Here is a 23,285-nt window from a genome sequence, read left to right as displayed (position 1 = left end):
ACAGGACTACATTTTCTTCACTTCATTTTCCTTTTTGTAATTCCATTTCTTTTCTATATCACTGGACGAGGTTGCAAACTCTTCTGTGTCCACTCCTCTCCTCTCTCGGTGCCAGCTGTTACTATGCTGGAGAGCCTATTTCGAGAAGCAGGAGGCTGCAAAGTTAGACAGAAAAATCATTAAACTGTAGTTGTCGGCTATATTAAAAATAAATGACAAAAGATCCTGACTGTATAGCATCCAGGCTTTTTCTCTCTCTCTTTTTCCATCCCACTATCCCTTGATTATTCCCCTTTCACATCCCATTGCGGTGATCTCCTGATCTCCTCTTTCTTGGCTCCTGTCCAGATGTGTAGTGTAGTGGCGGAGTGAGCCGGGTCAGTGTCACAAGACTGACGGCATGACTACATTTTCCATAGAGGTGTGCTGGAAGAGACATGTAACCTGTTCTTTCTGCATCAGCCCCCTAAAGCTTGTCCCAGAATTTAAATTAAACTGATCCTTAAAAAAGCCATTCTTGTAATGAATTGTGTGGCGTTTAAGCTCAAAATACCACATCAAAACTAGGCTGTAAGTGGACTTAAAGTAAATACATGACTTACATTTAAGCATATATAATAATATGAGTGTCATTTCATTGGGGGAGGGTTTGCAGGATCATCTGGATTATGTCCAGATTTTGTCAGGTGTCACGACGCAGCAGCTTGATCTGAAATCAGATGCTGTTTAAGCTGCGGATGTAAATTAGCGAACCCGGAGCACATTAGGATTAACGTGGACCAGGTCATATTTTTTTTAACGAGTTGCAGGCCCCAATTATAATACTGATGACGCCGGTGGAGGCTGCGTACGGACGTAACGGAGACACAGCGGACGCAAACTGAGGCAGAGGGAGGAGAAAAGGCACGAGATCCAGGCTGCGTCACTCAAATGCGTCAAGCAGCGGCAGGAAGACAGCAGCAACCCGTTAGTCACAGAGAGTCAGCCCTTCAAAATAAAACATCTAGTAACGTTTGATGAGGAAAATAAGCAGCTATATATTGTCGAAGAGTGTGTGGTATATTCTTCCAGAGGGTGTTAACTGTTTTATATTAGACTCCGTCTTGTATTAAAGCGTCGTCCATGTTGAGGAAAGTTAAAACGTGTTCCGTATTGATGGAGTTTTATTACGAATCTCCGTCACCGGATGTCCTTTTTTCTCCCTCTTGAAGTCTTGACGCCGATATTAAGCTACAACCTCAGTTGTGGAAGCCGAAGACGGGAATTTGTGCCACCAGTGTACGGAACAGAACAGCCGGGTGAGACGTTGTGTCGCCGGTTGTTGTTATCACCTTCGTCCACGGTAACGTCGTGATGTGAGGAACCTGGCGAGGCTCTGACGGCGCCATTAAACCAGTTCAGCCGACTGTGGACTTGCCAGCTGCAGAGACTTCACTGACTTCAGATAGAAAAAAAACACAACCCTGCGATGTTTTTCTGTCTTCCAGTAAGTATAATTTCTTCTCCCATGCTGTCTGTGTTGAGCACACAGCGTGTTGAGGCTGTTTGTGGTGTTTCTCGGGTCGTACCAGCTGTCTGAACGGCAGCTGATATGTCTGCTCGGTGCTCCTGGCAGAGCTCTAAGTTCTCCCGGCCACGTTATTGGGGCTAGGGGGCAAGAGCTGCTGGATACACTCACAGCATGCATTGTGTAATAATGTGCAATTCACGCTTCTTTTCTGGCTTTGCAACCCACTCTGACATTCCCTCCTGACTAGTCCACTCTTAAATAATTGCTACACCACTCTTTGTAATGCACTGTCACCTACTAAACCTCCCTCTAATAAATGAGATGCATGCTCACTCAGAGAGTTAATGACAAATACAGGGATATAAATGGATAAGATGCGACTGAGAAGATAAATGTGCTGCCAAGGCACTTCAAAAGCGAATCCTGCATGGGTTTATAACACCCCGCACTTCTGCAACTGTACACACTTTTCTTATATGCAATATAATCTCCGGAGTTATTCCTCCCTCCGTGTTAACACACTGAACTATTGTAAATCACCGAGCCTGCTGGACCAGGATTGAGATCACTGATCTTAAGGTATAATCCACTTTGGCAATTAACCTTTCACCGGTCCGAGATCAGTAGGCAAGGTCACCCCTGGGTGCTGTTCTCTCCGTCTCCACAGTGCGCCGCATTTAAAACCTTCAAACTGAGTTTAATGTACAGTCTGTGTGATGCATTGCCAGTGACAAGGACCACTGGTGCCCCCTAATCAAACCACAATAAGATTTAAACCGTTTAACACAGAAGAAGGAGCAGATCGTGAGCGGTCATGTGTGACTTTTGATTAAAAAAGTGCATTCAGAGATGCACTAATGATAAGGAATATGTGAGTTTATGTCAGATCACTAGTTTGTTTAACAGTCTTCAATTTAGACTCATTGTCATTTTTTCAGTTAAATAAAGTTGTCACTTTCAAACACCATGAGCAAAGAATCCTGTTTGTTTCTACAGATTATAGTATTGCTGCTCAAGGTTAAAGTTGAAATTTTCTTTAAGGCATTTTTGGCATTTAATGTCTTCTTTGAAAAATGTCCAAATCCAGAGTCACATTTAGACTTCAACAACAAATCTAAGAGGCATTTCATGCCATTATTTTTTAAAATTTAAAAGTAGTCCCTTTAATTATTGACAGAGAGTTATCACCAAACTTAAGCTTACGACTCTGTCTGAGGGAAAGACAAGGTGTTGGCTTTACTCTGTCTGTCCTTCAAGCATTCCTGTGGCTGTGACCTTTGGAGTGTGTCACGCAGCATAAGGGGGAGGGTACTCGAGCAGCGTGCGGAAATCTGGATAGATACACTGGGATATGTATTTCTGGAAAGAAGTCCGCTTTCTTACAGAACAGAAAAACAATTGGCACTATATTTGCTTTCTGTTTCACATGTGAAGCTTTGGACTACTATTATTGATAAGAGATTCATAATTACTTAACATGTGCAACTAGTTCTGCTAAGTCATGGTCAGTTTGAGGCTGGACACAGTGTACTTTTGGGGGTTTGCGTGCTACAGTCTCAAATAGAAGATTCACGTGAGAAGTGACCGCCTTGACTTGGCTCTTGGTTTTGTGACGACACTCTGAAGCCTTTGCTTACTTTGCAGGTGTCCTGATAACTGCAGACTTCAACCCACAGCAAGAGCACTTCACTGAGCTGCCGTCGGGAGAGAGGGATAAATAGGCTTCTAAATCCAGTTCACCAAACAGGTAAGCTGTTCTCCCATTGCCTCTTATGCTGATGAAATATTACCCTATTATGCCATCCTTCAACTAGGATTATGTACAGCCAAGTGCCTCACCTGCCTCACAATTTAGTCCCCTAAGGCTGTGACGGACTCTCCGTTGGCAGTGTACTTTTCATAGACAAATGAGGGATGTGGAAGGAACAATGCAGTAGAAACGATCGAGGAGGAGTTTGAAGGCTTTTTGTTTACATCCAAAACGTTACGAGTGGCTAGTTATAGAATATATGCTGCTGCCAAACATTTCACAGGACATGCGGCTGTTTGACAGAAGCAGGATCATTTGCTGCACCACAATTGTATCTTCTGGTCTGTTGTCTGAAACCACAGTGCATGAAGAGAAACTGGAAAGGAAGGGCTGTGATTGCCCTGCAAACTGAGAAATGGATAACTGAAGGGCAAATAGCAGATAGAAGAAAGGGAAGATTGGTCTCTGCCTGAATAGTGGTATCAATCATGACAATGTCCCATATCCTGCATAAAGAGAAAGGAGCTGTTGAGGTGTCAGTGTAAGGGACCTGATGATACCATTACTTTGAAATTCTTTGTTTTGGGGACGCTGTATGTAGCCTGGGGAAAAATAAAAGCTTCCACAGCAATAAAAAAAAGTGTGCCTAAAACAATGTGAAGATGGATGCCAGGGATTTTGTAATAAGCGTTGTAAAAGACCCATAAAATGAATACCGCTGATCAGGTAAATGCGAGTCAAAGTTTGCCATTCTCCCTCTATTTTGTATTCTGTCAGATTACACAGGGCTGAGACACTGGATTCATGGCTAATATGCTTATATCCAGTTAATTCTCACCATGTCGGTATGTTTATTTTGAGGCCAAATTAGGTTTAGAAATTAAATAGTTATCCATTGTGACTTCTTAACAAGTAGCTTTTGTGATGTTCCTGCATCATAAGAAAGGATATGTGTTTTCTAAAGTCTACATTCTTCATTTTAATAGCGTTAGCTCTTAGTTAATTTTGCCATTACATCATGATGAAATCACCGTTTATTGCGGTACAGTTTCCAGGCTGCTCCTTGAACTAATGTGTTGAGCTCCAGTTGATCCATCCTTTATCATGTACCAGCTGTTAGAGAAAGCCGATTGTAGCCCGGCCCATCTCCACAGACGGCCAACACGAGCTAGCAGGAGCTGGCAGTCTGGAAACTGATTTTGTGTCCAACCTGTGCCACGATATCACGCCGCGGGGAGACTTAACGTTACGTGCTGTTGTAGTCACCGCTGTCAAGGTAAGATGCAGCCTAGTCCGGGTTAGAGTGACAAAAATAAACCCCGGCCCCAGGAGGAAAGAGAGCTGGTCAGTCAGGATTAACGCTAGCTAGCTAGCTTAGTTAGCTGAGGATAGCTAACCTACATTTATCACTATGAGGTCGCTACTGTTGATGCTAGCTAATGCTAACGCTACCCCAAACATGCTGACATGAGTTTACAGTACACACAACGCGTTTCTATGGGAAGTTAAGCAGAAAACAAAGCATTTTAGCCCACGACGTCTGGCTTTACACGCTGTTCCGTCGGCTTTAATCCAAACACTGATCAGCCTTATGGCTATTACCGCTTGCATTTTGCCACATTTTCTTTAAAAGAACCGATGTTCCTTTATTGCCAAAGCAGATGTCGAACTTGCCAGCGGTGCACATGGCAGAGAGAGACTTGGTGGAGTGGTGGTCTAAAGATGAATCAGTGTTGATTATCTTTATGCATTAGTTCTGCTGCTACTGGCTGAACCTTTCACTGTGCTTTTAAACTTAGTCCAAGTAAGCTAAACTTTAAACAGGCTAGGTTTACTGTGACCTCCTTGCTGCTTGCCAAACAGTACTCATATCCACATAGGGCAAACTCCAAACACAGTGTACGTCAGCAACTATAGGACTAGATTATCTGCTGTAGCAATAAATATGATTAAGACATTCTTTGCTTTGCAGTGAGTGTATATGAGGAAAATACTAAGTTCCTCTCTTGTCTATAGTCATACTTCCTTGTATTACATACTGTGTGGTGCATATGGAAGGCACTTTCTGTACACTGTGTGAGATTTGGTTTTGACTTTCAGGACAGATTGACTGTTTTCCTCACAGCATCCATGCAATGTGTGCTGTTCTTTTCCCCAGTGGGTATGGAACCTAGTTTATATTCCTGATGTTGATCAGCTTTAATCACACAGGAAGCACATTTTCATGTAAATATCTTATTAACGGTATGTTTGTGTAAAGAAGCTCAGAAAACATTGTGCCACTTCCTATGCATGCACAGTGTGGCGTGAAATGAATTTGAATTTAAAGTTGCCAGTATAGGTTTGTTCATTACAGACACCTCTTGTCAACAAATGGGTAATATATAACATGCATTCATAGTTCTGCAGTCTCCCGCAGACAAACAGAAGAAAGCACGGGTCAGGGTTGAACTGTTTTTGATTATTTCCCATAAAGTCACAGATTGTTGACTGATAGTGCTGTCAGAGTGATAGTTATTGTGTTTGGAGACTGCATCTCTGTGTTTAGTCTCATTTAGCTGTTTTGAATGCTGCAAGAGTAGTAATCTAAATGAGGCAGGTAATTAAGTGTCTCAATATATGGCAGTTAATACTCTTTTAGTATTATTCTTATATCCATATATACTGTGAAATAAATATCAAGAAAGATGTTACTAATCATGCAAAACACCCATAGGTTGTTGTTACTCTGGACAGGGTGAGGGATCGAAGCATTGTAATAACCATAAGTATTGCATTTGATATATTGCAACACTTAGTAAATATACAAGCTGCAACTGGGTTATCAGTGTAACTGATGAACAAGAAGAAAAATTGGTTGGTAATTGCAGCGGATTGCCAGTATGTATGCAAGAGAAAATCACTTTCAGGTCTTAACTGGATTGAGGCTATTTAGGCAGCAGAGATCCCATCTCATCTTCCTCACGCACTCATCTATTAAGTTGGAACAAGAGCACAATCGCTCAAGTAAGGCTCTGCATTAATGTACCCAGTGATGAGTCAAAGCCTGGGGACAGACGCGGCACAGACTACAGTTCAGGCACATGTCTTGCTTATACCCCTGTTTTTACCAATTTTTAGCATCCCCGACATGCTCTTGATGAAGTAAAATTTACAACAATGAAAGCAGCATTTCTGTCATCATTTGCAAGGGAACATAAAAGCAGAGAGTCAGTTGCAGACAAAATAACAAACATGGGCTTTTTAAAATTTGGCTCAGCAATGAATCTCTTTCTATTCAGAGGTATTTACAGTAGTGGTACAGCTATGTGCAGAATTGATCAACCTAATTTAGGCAGGGCAGAGAAGTGCTCACTTTACTCACACAAATAGTCTCCCACCTGTTAGTTCAGTCACTTGAGAGTGAAAAACCTTGAGACACAGATTCCCATTTGCTATAGCTCCATTATGTGTCAAAGAGATCAGATTCCTTTTAGGTTAACTGTTTTATTTATAATGTATGTGATATATGATTGACATTAAGAAGCAGACATTTGGCATTGGAACTCCGGTACTCACAGTTGCATCAGATAGACTCATTCATGCTGTTCTCTTTGGATTTGGTTTGCATTTCATGGTAGAAGTGTACTCTCACTTATTAAATCTCCTCTGTCAGTTTGTTGTTGTAAACTGTTATATTCCTCCCAAACTATACTTTTGGGCAAAATTTTGGATGAATTATTCACAAAGCCTTTGTTTATTTTTTTGGTAATGTTTGAGCTTTTTTGCAGTTTAATTTTTGTATTTGTGACAAGCGTGATCATAGTTAACCAGTTGAAATGGATGATCTAATGAATGAGAGCGAATAGTATTTGTGTGTTATCGGTATATTGTTTCCATTCTTTCTGAAATAATGTAATTATAATGATTTACAGTGTCAGTGATGGGAAAGGGTTGCAAACTTCCTCTGTGCCACAGTTTTTTTTTTTTTTCCCTTGAGTTCGACGTATTAGCATCATGAACTTTTATGTGCTTATATTTTGGATTCCTAAACACACATTTGATTTCATCACGAGCATGACATATTTTCCAAGCTTGCTTCTGTGGCTAAACTAAGATCCAGACAGCCTTTGTCAGACATGCAGCTTACTGCAGTATTCTTGCTTCCTTGCTTGAACATAAGTTATAGGTGTGGATAAGGAAGAGTGACCGCTGTTTATGAGCATAATGACCTTCATCCATTCACCTTGGCTATTTTAATGACTAGAAATGTGGCAGACAAAGACTTCATACAGTGGCACGGCCTGAGGGCTGTATAGTTTTCTTTTAGGCATTAAAGGTTCTGGTTTGGTGAATCTGAGGTGGTTTTCGACGGCTTGAAAAGCGTAGCCGTTGAAGAAATGGCACAGACAACACAGGGATTAAGTTGTGCTGAAGAGCAAGGGAGAGAACAAGCCGGCCTTTTGTGATGTTAGCATGCTGATAGTGCAAAATCCTGGCCTGTTTCGCTGTCCTTGCCCTCCAGCAAAGAAATCTGACCATGATCTAAATATGAAATAACCACATGTTCTTTGGTTCATAGTTTGGTGAAGGTTAGTTGGGCTTTGATTTGTTTGCCACTGAATCAGGCAGCATTTGCATGACAGCTCTTGAATTCCTGTCAAGATTTTTTCAGCTGCTTGCTTCCTTCCGATTACTGTGTTTACCCTGAAAGCATCCTACATCCCCGTATCAGTGCAAGCAGTAATGGCTGGTATAAAGGCTTGAAGAATAAAAGGACTGAAGAGTGGGCTGTGGTATAGTCCTGAAGCCCACCATGGGCTGCTTACACCTTCTACCCACATTTTTAGCTTGAAGATGCTAAAACAGCAATTCAGACACAAGTGAATGGTTTTGATTGTAATTTTGAAAATCTGTGCTGAGATACGTAATAATAAAAAGAATGACTTATGTAAGAACATACCTGGTTCCCATGAAGTTTCTTTCTACTTATGAAAGACTAAACATTCATGATACATATCTGACCTGTGCCACATGTTGGCCAAACAAGGTCACATATTTGTGTTTCTTTCACAAGTGGTATGAAGACAGTGTGTAAAAGACAAAGATGTGAGGAAACGGTTCTTTGCCAGTATTTACGTTGACCTTTCTTTGTTGTTTGTTTGTTCTGCCCTCCAGACATCATGTCTTCCCGGGAGCGTCGGTCTGATGTCTACATAAAGGCAGAGCCAAGCAGTCCAGAGGGAGGTGGGGGAGGTCGGACCAGCCCTGGCGGGGCCTCCTCCGACTCCTCTCAAAGCGGAGGAGGAGGAACCAGAGGAGATGGCGCTAAACGTTACTCCCCGCCACTCTACACACCAGCTCTGCGTTGTCACTTCAAAGACGAGGGTGGTGATGGGGCAGAGGAGGGCTCCACTGGAAACGGAGCAGGGCGATGCAAGTACGCCCTGAGCACGCTGCCCAAGAGGCTGTGCCTAGTATGTGGGGATGTGGCCTCAGGTTACCATTACGGCGTGGCGTCATGCGAGGCATGCAAAGCTTTCTTCAAGAGAACCATCCAAGGTGTGTGATGAAGACAAAGTGTAGCTTAACAAGAATTGGAAACAGTTAAAACTTTTCCCTGAGAATGTAAAGTTTTGAGTGTTTCCAAATCATGTTAAATCTGTAGCATTTTGTGCGATATTATTTACCTCTACTAGTCACTGTCTTCTGTAACATTTTTAGCTTTTTCATCTTTAAAACACAAAGTATAAAACAAATGTGTCTGAATTCTACTGAGAGCACAGTTAGTTATTCGAGTTAGACTGATGACAATATAATAAGTAGTGAGTACAGAATGACATATTTCTGACTTTTATATAGTCGGTAGGAGGCGTCTCTTATTTCAAAATGTCTTGTAATGTTTTCAAAGTGTAACAATGTTTTATACACCTGCATGAGGACTAGTATGGCTGGGATGTAGAACATTAAAATAACAAAGGGCACATTAAATGATTAGGTTTAATATAGCTAGAAATAACCTATTAAATATGCCTTCAGTAGCTCTAGTACCAATCTGACAAAGCTCAGGGCATCCCCAGTCTCCATAGTGGGGGGAAAAAAACAGTGGAAGGCAAGAGTGACTAAGAACCCACATTATTTGCTAATGTTGTTATTCTTCATAATGCTCCAGTACACAATCATCCAGTAACCACTCCATCTGCTTTATACTGGTCTGTTTAACAAAAGACATGAACACTTGACAGTTATTATTGCACTGTGTTGTGAACCGTTCTGTGTAGACTAGCTTGTGTGAATTCTGCTTTGGATTAAATGTTTAAAAGATCAGAGGATTTTATGAAACTGAAGAAGGTTGTTTTCCTCCAAACCAAATGCTCATTCATATTCATATTGCTGAATCATCTAATTTCCTGTAAACTGACATTTTCTGGTCTTACTTTTAGGTAACATTGAATACAGTTGTCCAGCGTCAAATGAGTGTGAGATCACTAAAAGGCGCAGAAAGGCTTGCCAGGCATGCCGCTTTACCAAGTGCCTCAAAGTAGGCATGCTGAAAGAGGGTGAGTATTAATGGTGTTACACAAGCTGTGTAGTCAGTCTTTGGTATTTTATTTGAAGTTCTATATTCTAAATATAGTATATTTATTCTGTGCGTACCGACATAAATCAGCGTGACTTTATCTTTCATGACGCAGGAGTTCGTCTTGACAGGGTCAGAGGTGGAAGGCAGAAGTACAAAAGGCGCCCAGAGGTGGAGAATGCAACATACCAGAGTGCCCCTCTACCGCTCACAAAGGAGAGTGAAAAAGGTGAGATTTTTGTCTTGTTTTTTTTCCAGCAACATTCAACTTTAGGTGCCATGTGTTAACTAAAAAACTCCAAATATGTGCCACCACTTCATACATTCGTTATATATATTATATTGGCTTCTCAATTAATAACAAATAATGATTATTTTTTTGCCAACATCCATGTTAGGGCAGATTAAAAACATAGCAATAATAGACCAACAGATCTAAGCTGTGCATCAGGTCATTTGAAAGATCTCTCCACATGTTGTTCTGGCTCACATGTAGAGGCAGAATTCATCTCTACCTTTTTCGTCTTTTAAACTTGAAGTGCTCAGAGTGCTCCTCCAAAAATACAAGATTTGCAGAGTGGGTGAAACACCAGTCGCTCCAAGCCTATCAGCAACACACAAACCGCTTCAAATCAGTTGGAATTGATAACAAAACAGCTCCCTCTACTGCCAAAAATGGTTCAGTGTTATTCTTCAATCAGCAATTCAATAAATGCTGTAATTTGCACAAATTTAAATTAAATTTGACTGAATAAGGAGCTCTTCAGTCACACAAGGCTCAGAAATAATTAGGCAGATATCAAGCCTACACTTGAAGTAGAAATATGGACATTTGCAGCATTAATAGATCACTTCATTTACTGCAGTTAACAGCAGTGCAGATTAGCAGGCTGGAAAATGTTTAGATGATGACAGGGTTGATGTTTTGGGTATCAGTATGTCTGAATGTACACTGAAGTTAATCCACTCTTTTGCATTTTGTGACATAGGTTCCTCCAACATCATTGTGTCCCACCTTCTAGTAGCAGAGCCAGAAAAGTTATTTGCCATGCCCGACCCTCTGCAGCCCGACACAGCCCAGCGTACGCTCACCACTCTTTGTGACCTCGCTGACCGTGAGCTGGTTGTGATCATTGGCTGGGCCAAACACATTCCCGGTAAGAGATGCAGAGAGAATAAAGGAGGGGAGGAGTGACTGGGACTTAGCGATCCATTCTCGCTGAATAGGAACAAACATGCTGTGTCATATTTCACTCAGGCTCTGACTAGAATATTGATCATCATGTATGGCCTGTGTAAACCAGATTTAGAAGGCTACAATGTGTCATTTCTGTGTTCAACCAGACATACAATCATATGTATTTAACTCATTGGTGTGCGTGGTATGTTAGAAGAGGAGATGCTGAACTTCTGCTGATAGCCCCACAGAATCATGCAGTGTTTAACTGTGTTACTATCTAGAGTTGGGTCACCAGCTTCCCACAGTAACAAGCTCATGATTTGGCTTACTGTGCCAGATGACCTCCGAAAAATGTGAACCCATTGCTTCCTCTGCATTTAAGTATGTCCCTCTTTCTTCGTCTTTTCTTCTGCAGGCTTCCTCTCACTGTCTCTCGCAGACCAGATGTCAGTGCTGCAGTCAGTGTGGCTGGAAGTGCTAGTGCTGGGTGTAGCGTACCGCTCGCTCGGCTGTGAGGACGAGGTGGTGTTCGCCGAAGATTTTGTCCTTGATGAGGAGATGTCACGTGTTGCTGGACTGACAGAGCTTAATGCAGCAATTAGTCAACTTGCTCGCCGTTTCCGTGCACTAAACGTAGACCGGGAGGAATTTGTCATGCTAAAAGCCATCGCACTCACTAACTCAGGTACTTATACTTCAGCTGTAGTTGAACCGTTATGGAGACAGATTGTACTAAGTATTCTGGCAAACCATTTATTTGCACCTCATAGAGCGATTAGCAACTTAATAGTGCCAAAATGTTATGAGGGTTGTATTTTATGTTGTAGGTTGCTGTGATTAGAAACTACCTTAAAGTGCGCTGTAGCTGTATTATTGACATCAGAGGAAATGATTACATTTTCCAGCCTTCAGGCTTAGTTAGACTGACTAAACTGGCAGTGTTCACCACCTCCACTAATCCATTACTTGGAGGAAACCCAACACAAAACTAAATGTAATATTCGTACTGTGTAATAGAGCTACATTCAGTTTATTAGCCTAAAAACAAATGCAATGCAGTAGAACAAGCCTGCAATAAACTCAGCCTTATAAATGTCATAATTTCACATTTAGACAGGTGTTCATTTAACTGAATGACCATTTTGGACGGTGCAGTTTGTTGAACTGTTAATCTCCGTGTCTGTGATGGTTCTCCTTTATTATTATAACTTGACTGTAACTCAGTGAAGTTTGTCAACACCACAGACCAGTTAACATAACACCTCTCTAAATCATTTAATAAAAGCTACGAATTGCAGCCTTCAAAGCAGATGTGTTTGTTGTTGTCAGATCACAGTAGTTTTAGCTACATAATCAGCTGATGAAGTGCATTGTTCTCTTGCCATAATCAGAGTGGCATGCAGTAATTTGGAGCTTTTGTGAGAAGAATGTCTCCTGCTAGTTTGGTGTAAAATTGAGGGATTATATCGTGTCCTATATGTTAGCAGCTGGTTAATCAATATGATCAGTCCTCATCTAATTGCTCAGTGGCATGAGTAGCTACAAAAACAGGAGATTAGCTGTGAGGAGAGCAGATGATGTCTGCTGTCCATCTTTTTAACTTGATGGGATTATGTGTAAGCAGACAAAGGCCCAAGATGACGAAGATCAAGTATTGCCAGTGTTGGGTGCAGTGACTGTTTCTAAGTCTTCGGCAGGCATAAACACAGTGTCTGTTGCAGAACAGAAGTGATTCGAGTGGTCGTGGCAAGTTTGCCACACGTATAACCTTTCTGTAGACACCCATTAGAGATCCACCCAAGATGACTGTCAACAGCTTTCACTTAGCATGACCTGCTTGAGCTTAAGGCCGACTGTTTGTTTGTAAATAAAAGCTGTCGTTAGGTTGTGTTTGTTGTAAATCGGTGGTTAACACAGACTTTTCTTTCTGTGACAAAAGCTGAGAAACTTTCAACACCCTGCACTCTGTCTTACCATGTGCTCCCTGCTTTCCTGTCAGACTCTGTTTACATCGAGGACATGGAGGCCGTGCAGAAGCTGCGGGACCTTCTCCACCAGGCCCTGCTGGAGCTGGAATGTCAGCGGCGCCCAGACGACCCCCAGCGGGCGGGACGCCTCCTTTTAACATTGCCTCTCCTCCGACAGACTGCTGGTCGTGCTCTTACCACCTTTTACAGCATCAAAACCCGTGGTGGTGTACCAATGCACAAACTATTCCTGGAGATGCTGGAAGCCATGATGGACTCTCCCTAGAGCAGAAAGCAGCAGAAGCAAAGAGGATGCAGAGAAAGACCCAACAGAAATCTAGTCTTCGAGAATGGAGAAGCGGTTTATGAAAAAGGAGAGTTTTTATTCGAGAATTAAAAAGAGGAAATGGTCCTTTTCTCCTGTAGACTTCATGAAGGAGGAAGAAAAATAATATGAGAAAAGAAAAGAACTATTTTCTTCATGTTTCTAAGAGGGAATTGGCTACTTGCAGTAAGATGTAACTGCCAAACTTCAGCGAAAGGCTCTAAGAGTGACAACATTTAACATAAATGCCAGGATACTTCTTAGTTATTTCATGGCATGTTTCATCACAGGAACCATCTGCAGTTACGTAACCACAGAGGAACAACATTTAGGTACTCAAGAACAGACTGAAATCATGTGGCTTTTGAACTTTTTAAAATGACGCTACATCTGCTCATGAAAGCCATAACAACATATCCAGTGAAAAGCTTGAGGGTCCAGTATGGGGTCAGATTGAAATGCACATGAAGTGCTTGTATTTACTATAGTTTAGTGTGCCGCTGTGGGCAAATCATAGGAATTACTTGCAATATGTTAAAAGCAATATATTGACTCGATTATTGTCTGTCACATTCAAAATGTGAATGAAACGGTGAGACATCTATTTGTATGTGTATATCAGTAGTTCTCCACTCTTAGGATCCCAAGTGCTGATTTTTAAAAAAAATCTAGCTTCTAGTAGAAAGTGGTTTGGTTAGGGAGTAGATTAAAAAAAAAAAAAAAAAAAAACCTCTTAAGAGAGAAAAAATGCAGCACTCGGTGGGTGAATGGTGGAGTTGGGAGCCACTGGTGTAAGTGCAGGTTTCTTTATAAAAAAGGTTGTGCAATTGATTTGGAGTCCTGGAGAAGTGCATTGGAAGATTGTGTGCCCATAAAATGCTCTACTTTGAAGGTATTGTGTAAAGTGTTGTATGTAAGTCCTATTGGCACACAAGTAACCGGCTTCCATTCAAGCAAGCGTGTGTGTTTGTTCGTGTGCAGTCGAAACCTATGAGCTACACTGAGATCAGGGAAGAACACAGCTCTTTGACATTAAAGCTAGTGTGGCTACAACGGTGATTAGAAATGCAAATGCCTCATCTGCTTTTTTTAATACTCCCCTCCTCCACTAGAACCACAGCAGCTGTGTGTTCAAAAAAATACTCTGTCCTGTTTCATTTGTGGGCTATAATGTGTAACACTAACCTACATGACTGATATGTGTATGGTGAGATTTTGCTGCATTTTTCTGCGGCGCGAAAGAGCGTTGCGTACAAGATCTCAAATGTTTCAGCGCGAGATCCTTCCTTTGTGGACGCACACCTGTTGAACTCTTAACTTGTAAGTGCCCGAAATGGGTTCAGGGCAACATGAAATGCAACATATGCAACATCTTCCTTTTGGATGTTGAAACCTTGTCTGACAACATCCTGAAAGTGCGACTCATTGTTCAGAAGGTTTGTATACTTACAGAATAAATGATCATCATAGTAAGCTTCACATGCAATGCAAAACTACCGTATCTGATGTCAAAATCAGATCTCTAAAAATAATATTCACTGGCCAAGAAGCCATCAGTCTTTTAGCCATGTACAGTTCCATTTAAATAAACCGAAACATGCAATTTATAGTGGAAGATAATAAAGCCAGCAAATGTGATACAGATTCCCCATTACAATGATATTTGTGCAGCTTACATTGTACTGAAATTTGTAAAGACTTGAAACTTGCTTTTTCATAGTTTCCTTTCTAGGATTTAAGGGTATTTTATTTACATTGTGACACACTGTTGTGGGTTTGGTATTGAAAAGAAGCTTTCCATTCAGGATGTGATGAATGCTAATCGTTTTTTTTAATGTGTTTTCTGAGGTTGATTGTGATTTTAGGGATCAATTTACATGGCTCTATAGATCCGGTGGCATGGTGAGGCTACAGAAGGCTACCTCAGGAGGCAGAGTAAGCCAGATGGCCAAACAACTGTGGAGAAAAATGTAACTTGTGGTCTTTTGATTTATCAACTTAAATTGGGATATTAGGTATACTGAATGTCTTGCAGTTGTGCAAACACCTGAGATATTTTATTCTGTTTTCATCACTTTGAGGTGTATGTGGTTGGTTAATCCTGCTTTTTAAGATGGTACAAAGTGTCTGGTCCAGCTGGCCACACACAGGTGCTACATTAGCAACAGCTAGCACCGTGGATATCTGGCTAAATGTGACTCTGATTCACCTGTTTGGTCTTGTTCTTATAAGTTACAGCTTACATAATGTCTGTCATCTACAACATGTTTTGGTCTCCGATTTGTTTTCTAACCAAATAGTTATCACAATACTAAAGCAGACGAATAAATATAGATGCCAGGGTCAAATTAGAGCTGTCAAAGTTTCTTCTATTAACTTGGTCATATATGCAAAGCTAGATTTTTCATTAGCATACAAATATGTTTTAGGTACAGTGGGTTAGGGTGGCGTGAGGGTCATCTGGAGTGTCGATCTTTAAATTATACAGTCATTTGTAGGTTCTATTACAATACATATACAAGCATTAATATAAATGAGCAATACAATAAATTACCAAACCTCACACATTTCCTTGTATAGCCACAGTGTACATTTAACATTGCCAGTTATAATGAAGAATAGCTACTAAACGTTATATTATTTAGAAGTTCAAATCAATGTTTGTATTTTGAAAGACTATTTAAATGATTAAATTCTATTTTTTACTCAATTTACTGTTGTTTGTTGACACTGCTTTATTTTTGTGTGTGATATTGGCTGTGAATTTCTGTGTAGGCTTTTTTTTTTTCATTTAGATAAAAGTTTGATGTCCTTGTCTAAACATGTCCACATAAAAATCACTGTGAAAAAAGTGAGATCTTCCACTGTCTGACACCAACAGGGAGTGGATTATTGTAGGTGCTTTGTGTTGTGTAATAAATGGACACACCACCGCCACATATCACTGGTCTCATCTCTCCCTGTGGATGTTTATGTTTGTGTATATGTGTGTGTGTTTGTGTTCTGTATTAGATGAGGGTTCTGCAGTGAAAACACACACCACTTTTGAACACACTTTACACTGTTGATGAGGGACTCCTTCACATGTAGCTACTTAGGAATACATATTTTAGAATAAAACAATCCATAGTGTGGCTGGAAACTAAGGATTATTTTAATACATTTTTGTAAGAAATGTCTATCAGTGTTTCCTCGAAATCTGATGTTTAGTTTACTGTCATAGAGGAGGAAAGAAACCAGAACATTTTTTAATTTAAGAAGCTGGAATCAGACAATGTAGAATTTATTTTATTTTTTAAATAAAAGACTACTCTAGTAAACTTATTTGCTATTAGTTAGCCAACCAGTAACACTGTTGGGCCTTATGCTATAGCCCTCAATATTTTATGGATAACCACATATCTAAATTGATTCATTGATGGATGTTTATTCATTGCAGAAGTATGAATTTAAAAAAAAAATGCTTTGGATCTATTTATGTAACTCCAGTCATGCATTCAAGCCCTCCAAATTAATATGATATAGCTGATCAAACACACTGTGATATTATTTGACTGTTCATAAAAGTTGGATCTGTTTACCAAAGTCAAAATATTTTTCTGTTATATCAAGCATTTTATAACAGAAGCCTTCCAGTTTCGGTCTCGTAGCAGTATATTTGCAGCAGTGACATTATTATATGTACGGATGCTTCCCATACCTACATATTGAGCTTGATCACTCTAATCAGTTTTTTTAACTAAATATGGCATAATGTAGGCAAGTAACAGTGAAGCACATTTTATTGTTGTATTCTGGGTGGTGATAGTTACACAATTTATTTGTCACTGGACAGGCATTTCAAAGTTTTGTTTGGTCAGCTAATTGTGTTTGGGGATTTTATGGGTGATTTCTTTCCTCATCAGCAGCTGCATCTCTTCTGCATTATTAAAAGGTCAGTCACCCACATTATTATTGAATTAAATGTATAAAAACAGTATTTCCTGGGCACACCTTTACATATACAGTTGTGTGCACTGACAGTGATATTAATGTGGATTAGAAAAGGGGATGACATGACTTTGAGCATAGTCTCTTACATTTTATATTCAGTTTACTCTGAAATAACTTGAAAGGGGTGTGTACAAAAAACTGTTTGCAACTGATCAAATTATTGCAGCTCTACCATGTAGTTCCATCCATCCATCCATTGTCTATACACTGCTTATCCTCACTAGGGTCGTGGGGGGTGCTGGAGCCTATCTCAGCTGACTCGGGCGAAGGCAGGGGACACCCTGGACAGGTCGCCAGTCTGTCACAGGGCTACATATACAGACAAACAATCACTCTCACATTTACTATGTAGTTGATATCATGAATTTATTAACATTTTCCTCTTTAATATACACTACCGTTCAAACGTTTGGGGACACACAGACAATTTCATATTTTCCATGAAAAGCCACACTTTATGAGACCAGATCAGACAGTTTCTACTTAGTGAACAACAAACTCATCATGCGCAACAAGGCAGACTATGTTTAAAATGGCGGTCTGTAGTAAATGAAGGGAATGATAATGTGCAATACCTGCCAGGGGATATATTTCCTGGACTACACCCCATAAAAAAAAGTTTACTTTTGTAATAAAACAACAATGGACCACATCTGCCTTCATATGAAATCAGGGCTCCAGTCTTTAGCAGCAGTTTCTGGGACTCAGGAGGATATTTTTGTTTGATATTTCTGTTTATATCTGACTGAAACCTTTTTGTTCTGTATTTTGGCTTGTCTTAAAAGTGTTATGTTTCTGCTTGAACACTTTTGCCTTAAGTTTCTTACCGTCTCTGCTGGAAAGGGACACTTTGAGTCACAGACCTCTCATGGCAAAGCTTACAGATTGTGTCAGCTATGATTTCATTTACTTTTATGTGCTGACATAAATGCACAAGGGTTTTCTAATCATCAATTGCCTTTTCAACACCATTAGCCAATGTAGCATTAGAACACAGGAGTGATGGTTGCTGGAAATGGGCCTCTGTACCCCTATGTAAATATTCCATTAAAAATTAGCCATTTCCAGCTAGAATAGTCTCATATTTCTGGTCATCTTCATTGGAAAAAATGCTTCTCTTTCAAAGGTGACCCCAAACTTTTGGACTGTAGTGTATATTTTCCTAGCTGTAGATAAACAGAAGCACTGTTAAGTTTATTTTCTTTATCAGCGCTGCAATAAATCCACCGTCCAAACAACGGTTTAGCTTCTGTATACACATCCATGAATCAGTTTAACAAATACTACATCGGACATATGGCTTCCTGCTAGCAGATGGCGCAGTAAATGAAGGTTTAGCTGGCCAGACCAAGCTTCTTTAAGTCCCGACAGTCAGACTCAATGTGGGACACCGCTGTACGGCTGTAGTTAAAGGGACAGTAACGTAAAGTGAGTTCGAGGAGTGTTGGACCGTCACACCCCACAGACCGACCTACCGTAAAGACAATATTTAAGCGCTAGCTAGCTAGCTGGATAGCATGCTCTCCATCACAGGCTCTCTCCTCCACAGCTCCCGTGTCGTCCACAGAGTCCGGCTGCTGCACATTTCTAGCATCGTCAAAATGCCGATTCAGGTGAGAATGCGGTGCGTTTAGCTAATGTTAGCTACCCTGTACGTCCTACAAGCTTCCAACAAAGAAGCGAGTGTCGTGGTATTTTAATTTAAAGTACTTAAGATGAACGGTTACGTCCTGTTGCGTTATAGCTGACTATGCTAGCTGTGTCTGTGAAGCTGGTCGCCATGACAGCGTCATTAGAGGTGATAGATTAATCACCGCCGTGCTGTCGCTGCTTCACCTTCATCAACACCTGTCCGCTCAGCAGGGACACCGTCCAAATAAAACTCAGCTAGTCGACTGGTTGTAGCCCCCGAAAGTACACTTTTCTTTAAAGCCCGTACAGTTAACAACAGTCGTTCGCGAGTCTCTCTTGAATTATTTGATGAATGTAAGTTAGTGCTGGTATATGTGTCAGTCTGGGGAAGCGTAACTTTATTCCGCAAGTTAACTCTGGGCTTTCTGACGGTGTCTCTACTCCACACCTGACCTGCGAAACGCTGCAAATATCACCTCATTTAAACATCTTAAAGACAATATTATTAAAGTAACATTATGAAAGTGCACTGGATGCGTTTTAGCGCCTGTTAGCGAGACGAGATTTGAACACTAAATGTGGAATAAATGTGCGACTTCATTTAGTCTTACAGCGTTTGTTTTAAATTTAGCTACTCGGCCATTTTACTCAGATCTATGTAAGATGCTTTGTCGCCCCCTAATGGCCACCTGAAACTATTTAAATAATTTCAGCTATGCAAAGATAGTCTATCAATAATAAGTCACCTAATGTTGATAACTACAACTTGTTGATTTTTATTATCCCTGTATCCCTCTAGTTGAATGTTATTTTTTAATATTTGTACATGCTTTGCGTAGTGGTTGACAGTTCTGGATTATTCAAGGCCAATTTGTCCTTTTATGCATTTTTTCCTGTTATAACGATCTTTCTTTGCGTCGCTCCTTTTTTTTCCCCCCCTTACCTTAATGTCTTATTTGCCTTCATGCATTTTCACTCATTCTGCCTGCAGTGTTTCCTCATCTCTTTTATTTATGATAGCATTAGCTTAGTTCCTCAGTTATAAGATTATGTTCAGGTGGCTGGGTGGGGTATTTTTCTTAATGCCTTTTTTTCCTTTTTATGTCTCCCATGTGTGAAACACGGGTTAAATTTCATTTGTATGAAAAGTATACAGATTACTAAAAATGAAGGAGACCGATAACCAATATTTGGCTGATAATCTCACTGTCACAATTTAGACTTTTTTAGACTTTTTTTAAAAAAAAATTATGTTTTGTGTGTATTGAAATTAAGAGAACTCCCATTTTTTTCTTCAGTGCTGATAGCAAGTTTTTACTAAACGTGTGACCATTCAGGTCGTGCTGTGGATGAGACACCGCCTGAGACCACAGACTGTTGACTACAGACAGACAGGGGAGGCTGCATCAGAGCCAAAGTAGAACTTTTTAATATTTATTAATTGAAAATCCGTCAGTACTCATTATTAGATCCCATAAGCAGCAAGGTTGATAATCAGTCAACCCCTAGTTTTGTGCAGATTTTCATTATTTTCTATTCAGTGACATGCATGAGTGCCTATGCTGCTTAGCTCAGCAACAGCGCTGCATACAAAACACAACACTGTCTGAGGAGAATGTCATTCAGTGTGTGTCCACAATAGCAGCGCTGCAGTGTACGTACAGAGTTGGTAGCATTTAAAAAGCCCAGAAGTCTTCATTAAATATTTACTAGCCAATGCTGTGCAAACTGCAGGTGCTTTGTTGCTGGGTTGGTGTACTGACATTTTGACCCAAGGAGTAAACGGCTTGAGTTTAGCAGCAACAGCGGTGTTTTCAGTGGCCTGCAGGGGCAGAAATGTTTCAGTATCTTGAATTTCCCTCGAGATTAAAAAAAAGTCTGTCAGTCAGTCAGTCAGATTGAAAAAGTAAGTCAACTTCTTTCCTTTATTGTCATCTCAATTATTTTCAGGTTGGTGAACATCTTCCCGCAGTGGAGGTCCAGGAGGGGGAGCCTGGCAATAAGGTGTCGATGGATCAACTCTTCAAGGGGAAGAAGGGAGTCCTCTTCGCTGTACCTGGAGCTTTTACCCCTGGCTGTTCCAAAGTGAGTCAACACTGGATGAAATCTCTTGTGTACAGTTTCCTTTACAACAGTTTGTGTAACACTCCCCTTGTTGCTTTCAGACTCACCTTCCTGGATTCGTGCAGCAGGCTGGGGAGTTGAGGAGTAAAGGTATACAAGAGGTCGCATGCGTTTCTGTCAACGATGCATTTGTCATGGCTGCGTGGGGAAAGGAGCAGGGAGCAGGTGACAAGGTATGAACATGTATGACGGCAGCCTTGTTTAAAAGCAGAGAGGTTGCTAACATAGCAGACATACTGAAAGATATTTGAAATGCACAGTGATATTTCAGATTTTAAGAATATTCATTTTAATTCTACTCTGCAGGTTCGCATGCTGGCTGATCCTACTGGAGCGTTTACAAAGGTAAAAATAAAAATATCTGGTAAATAGCAATTCTGCTTCGAGTAGACTGTGTGTGCTTATTGTACCTTCTCTGTTTGTTAGGCAGTGGACCTGCTTCTTGACAGTGAACAGATTGTGCAGGTACTTGGGAACAAGCGATCCAAGAGGTAACTAGACGAGCCCTCAGTAGATGGCAGAACCACGCCCATGAACGGACATACACACACACATACACACATCAGGCGTGATTAACTATTGTTCTGCCTGTTTCAGTTTTGCAATAATAGATTGGTAGCACGAGTTGTTATTTTTTAACTCATTTACAAGTGAATCCAGTTTGCACTGTGTCTGAAAAAATCTCTGAGTCAATATGTGGTGCACAGTATTTTGTGAGTGTAAATTTAAGCAATACCCTATATTGTGGCTGTACAAATGCAACTGGACCCAAGTTATTTTTCACTACATGTACAGTTCCTCTGCCAACAGTCTCTCCAAAAAAAAGAGTGGTTTCTGATATAAAGCTCATTTTGGCACTTAATGGTGAAAATTCACTGATAACATTAATGTTTGTAGAATAAACTGGTTTCCCCTCATTTCTACCTATGATTTGATCTTTTTCTGTATGTATTTTTGTGTCCTATATAAGACACAGAATAGTTAATTTAAAGGCACTGTTTGTCTTGTGTGTAAATTCGTTTTTTCACTTCTTTTGTTGGGAATTACATGAGATTCCGAATCGACTGTTTCCTACATCTTGTGTTTCAGATATTCCATGCTGGTTGAAGATGGAGTTGTGAAGAAGATCAACGTGGAGCCTGACGGCACCGGGCTGACCTGCAGCCTGGCTTCCAACATTCTGTCCGAGCTGTAGGCTTATTCATTCAAAGCTTATTAAACCAAATTACACACCTTGAGTTACTGTGAGAGTTGCACTTACACAGCCCAGTATTACCCGTTAAACCTTGCTCCTTTCCTCAAAGATGGATGCAAATGCCATGTGGATGCTAGCGTCGGAGCTTGAAGATTAATTAATGCGCACAACTATGACATGAACGGCAATCCTAAGGACTATGCATCTGTGTATTCTGTTACATATGAGTAAATAAACTTCCCTCTGAAAGCAATAATCACCGTTGTCCTGTTTATGTATTTCCTAGGGCTGCACAGTATGTAGTTTAGCATTGACGCTGAGTATGGAATGTGAGATAAGTAAATAAAAACACATCACATTATAAACTTGATGCAAAAAAAAAAACCTCACAAAGGTCATATTTTGAATGACTAAGCCATAAGATAAGCCTTTTTGACAGAACATAGTGATAGAACAACATGATAATACTAATAGAGGTTTTTGACATGCAGGCTCCAGATATGCTCTGCAAAATGAGAGGAACAAGAGACAGATGCTGAAAAAGAGGATTTGGTTGTAAAAAGAAGTGGAAACAGGCCGTCCATCAGCAGCATCTTACAACTGTTGCCATAACAATGCAGCACAACTAATTAGTTTGACCAATTAAATCAGCACCTCGCAGCCCACAAATTCACTACTCATTCTAAAAGTATTTTTTTTAACCAAATAGTCACTCAAACCGTCTTGTGCAAATTTCTGGATTTTCTCACACAGCAATATGTATTTCACTTAAACAAGACATTGCAATGTTGTGTTTTCCATTGTCATGCAGTTCTGGTATATCACATTTGTTGTGCATTAGTTAGATATCCCTCAAGAGAAATAATAAAGATTAAAGTGTCTGATGCCATATTTTAATATTTGGATAATTCAGATTAAAGAGATACATTTAAGGAGATATGAAGAGTGTGTGACTGAAAAGTATTACTGATGCAAATTTTCACATCTATGCCAAATCAAGGTATGGTATCAGCCTGCCATATCGTTTCTGAGCTTTCTAAAATAAACAAT

General features: G+C 40.3%; 2 protein-coding genes across 3 annotated transcripts; both read left to right on the top strand.

Annotated features, from left to right (window-relative positions):
• The first annotated feature begins 1,194 nt into the window (after positions 1–1,194).
• Positions 1,195–16,232, top strand: esrra (estrogen-related receptor alpha). 2 transcript variants are annotated; one of them, XM_022209435.2, is made up of 8 exons: positions 1,195–1,486; positions 3,155–3,257; positions 8,418–8,801; positions 9,683–9,799; positions 9,935–10,048; positions 10,809–10,976; positions 11,415–11,684; positions 12,999–16,232. In XM_022209435.2, the coding sequence occupies exons 3-8, from the start codon at positions 8,423–8,425 to the stop codon at positions 13,250–13,252; spliced, it is 1,302 nt and encodes a 433-aa protein (XP_022065127.1). In that variant the 5' UTR covers positions 1,195–1,486; positions 3,155–3,257; positions 8,418–8,422; the 3' UTR covers positions 13,253–16,232. The 2 variants fall into 2 exon arrangements, with proteins under 2 accessions (XP_022065127.1, XP_022065128.1); XM_022209436.2 differs by lacking the exons at positions 1,195–1,486; positions 3,155–3,257 and adding an exon at positions 4,375–4,536.
• A 2,364-nt stretch (positions 16,233–18,596) lies between these two features.
• prdx5 (peroxiredoxin 5) lies at positions 18,597–22,491 on the top strand. The gene is made up of 6 exons (XM_022209437.2): positions 18,597–18,897; positions 20,867–21,001; positions 21,082–21,213; positions 21,347–21,385; positions 21,467–21,531; positions 22,130–22,491. The coding sequence occupies exons 1-6, from the start codon at positions 18,802–18,804 to the stop codon at positions 22,233–22,235; spliced, it is 573 nt and encodes a 190-aa protein (XP_022065129.1). The 5' UTR covers positions 18,597–18,801; the 3' UTR covers positions 22,236–22,491.
• The last annotated feature ends 794 nt before the right edge of the window (positions 22,492–23,285 follow it).

Source organism: Acanthochromis polyacanthus, chromosome 17 (assembly GCF_021347895.1).
Source record: "Acanthochromis polyacanthus isolate Apoly-LR-REF ecotype Palm Island chromosome 17, KAUST_Apoly_ChrSc, whole genome shotgun sequence".
NCBI classification, from domain to species: Eukaryota; Metazoa; Chordata; class Actinopteri; family Pomacentridae; genus Acanthochromis; species Acanthochromis polyacanthus.
Note: the sequence above shows the minus strand (reverse complement) of the source record. Positions and strands in the feature narration are given on the sequence as shown.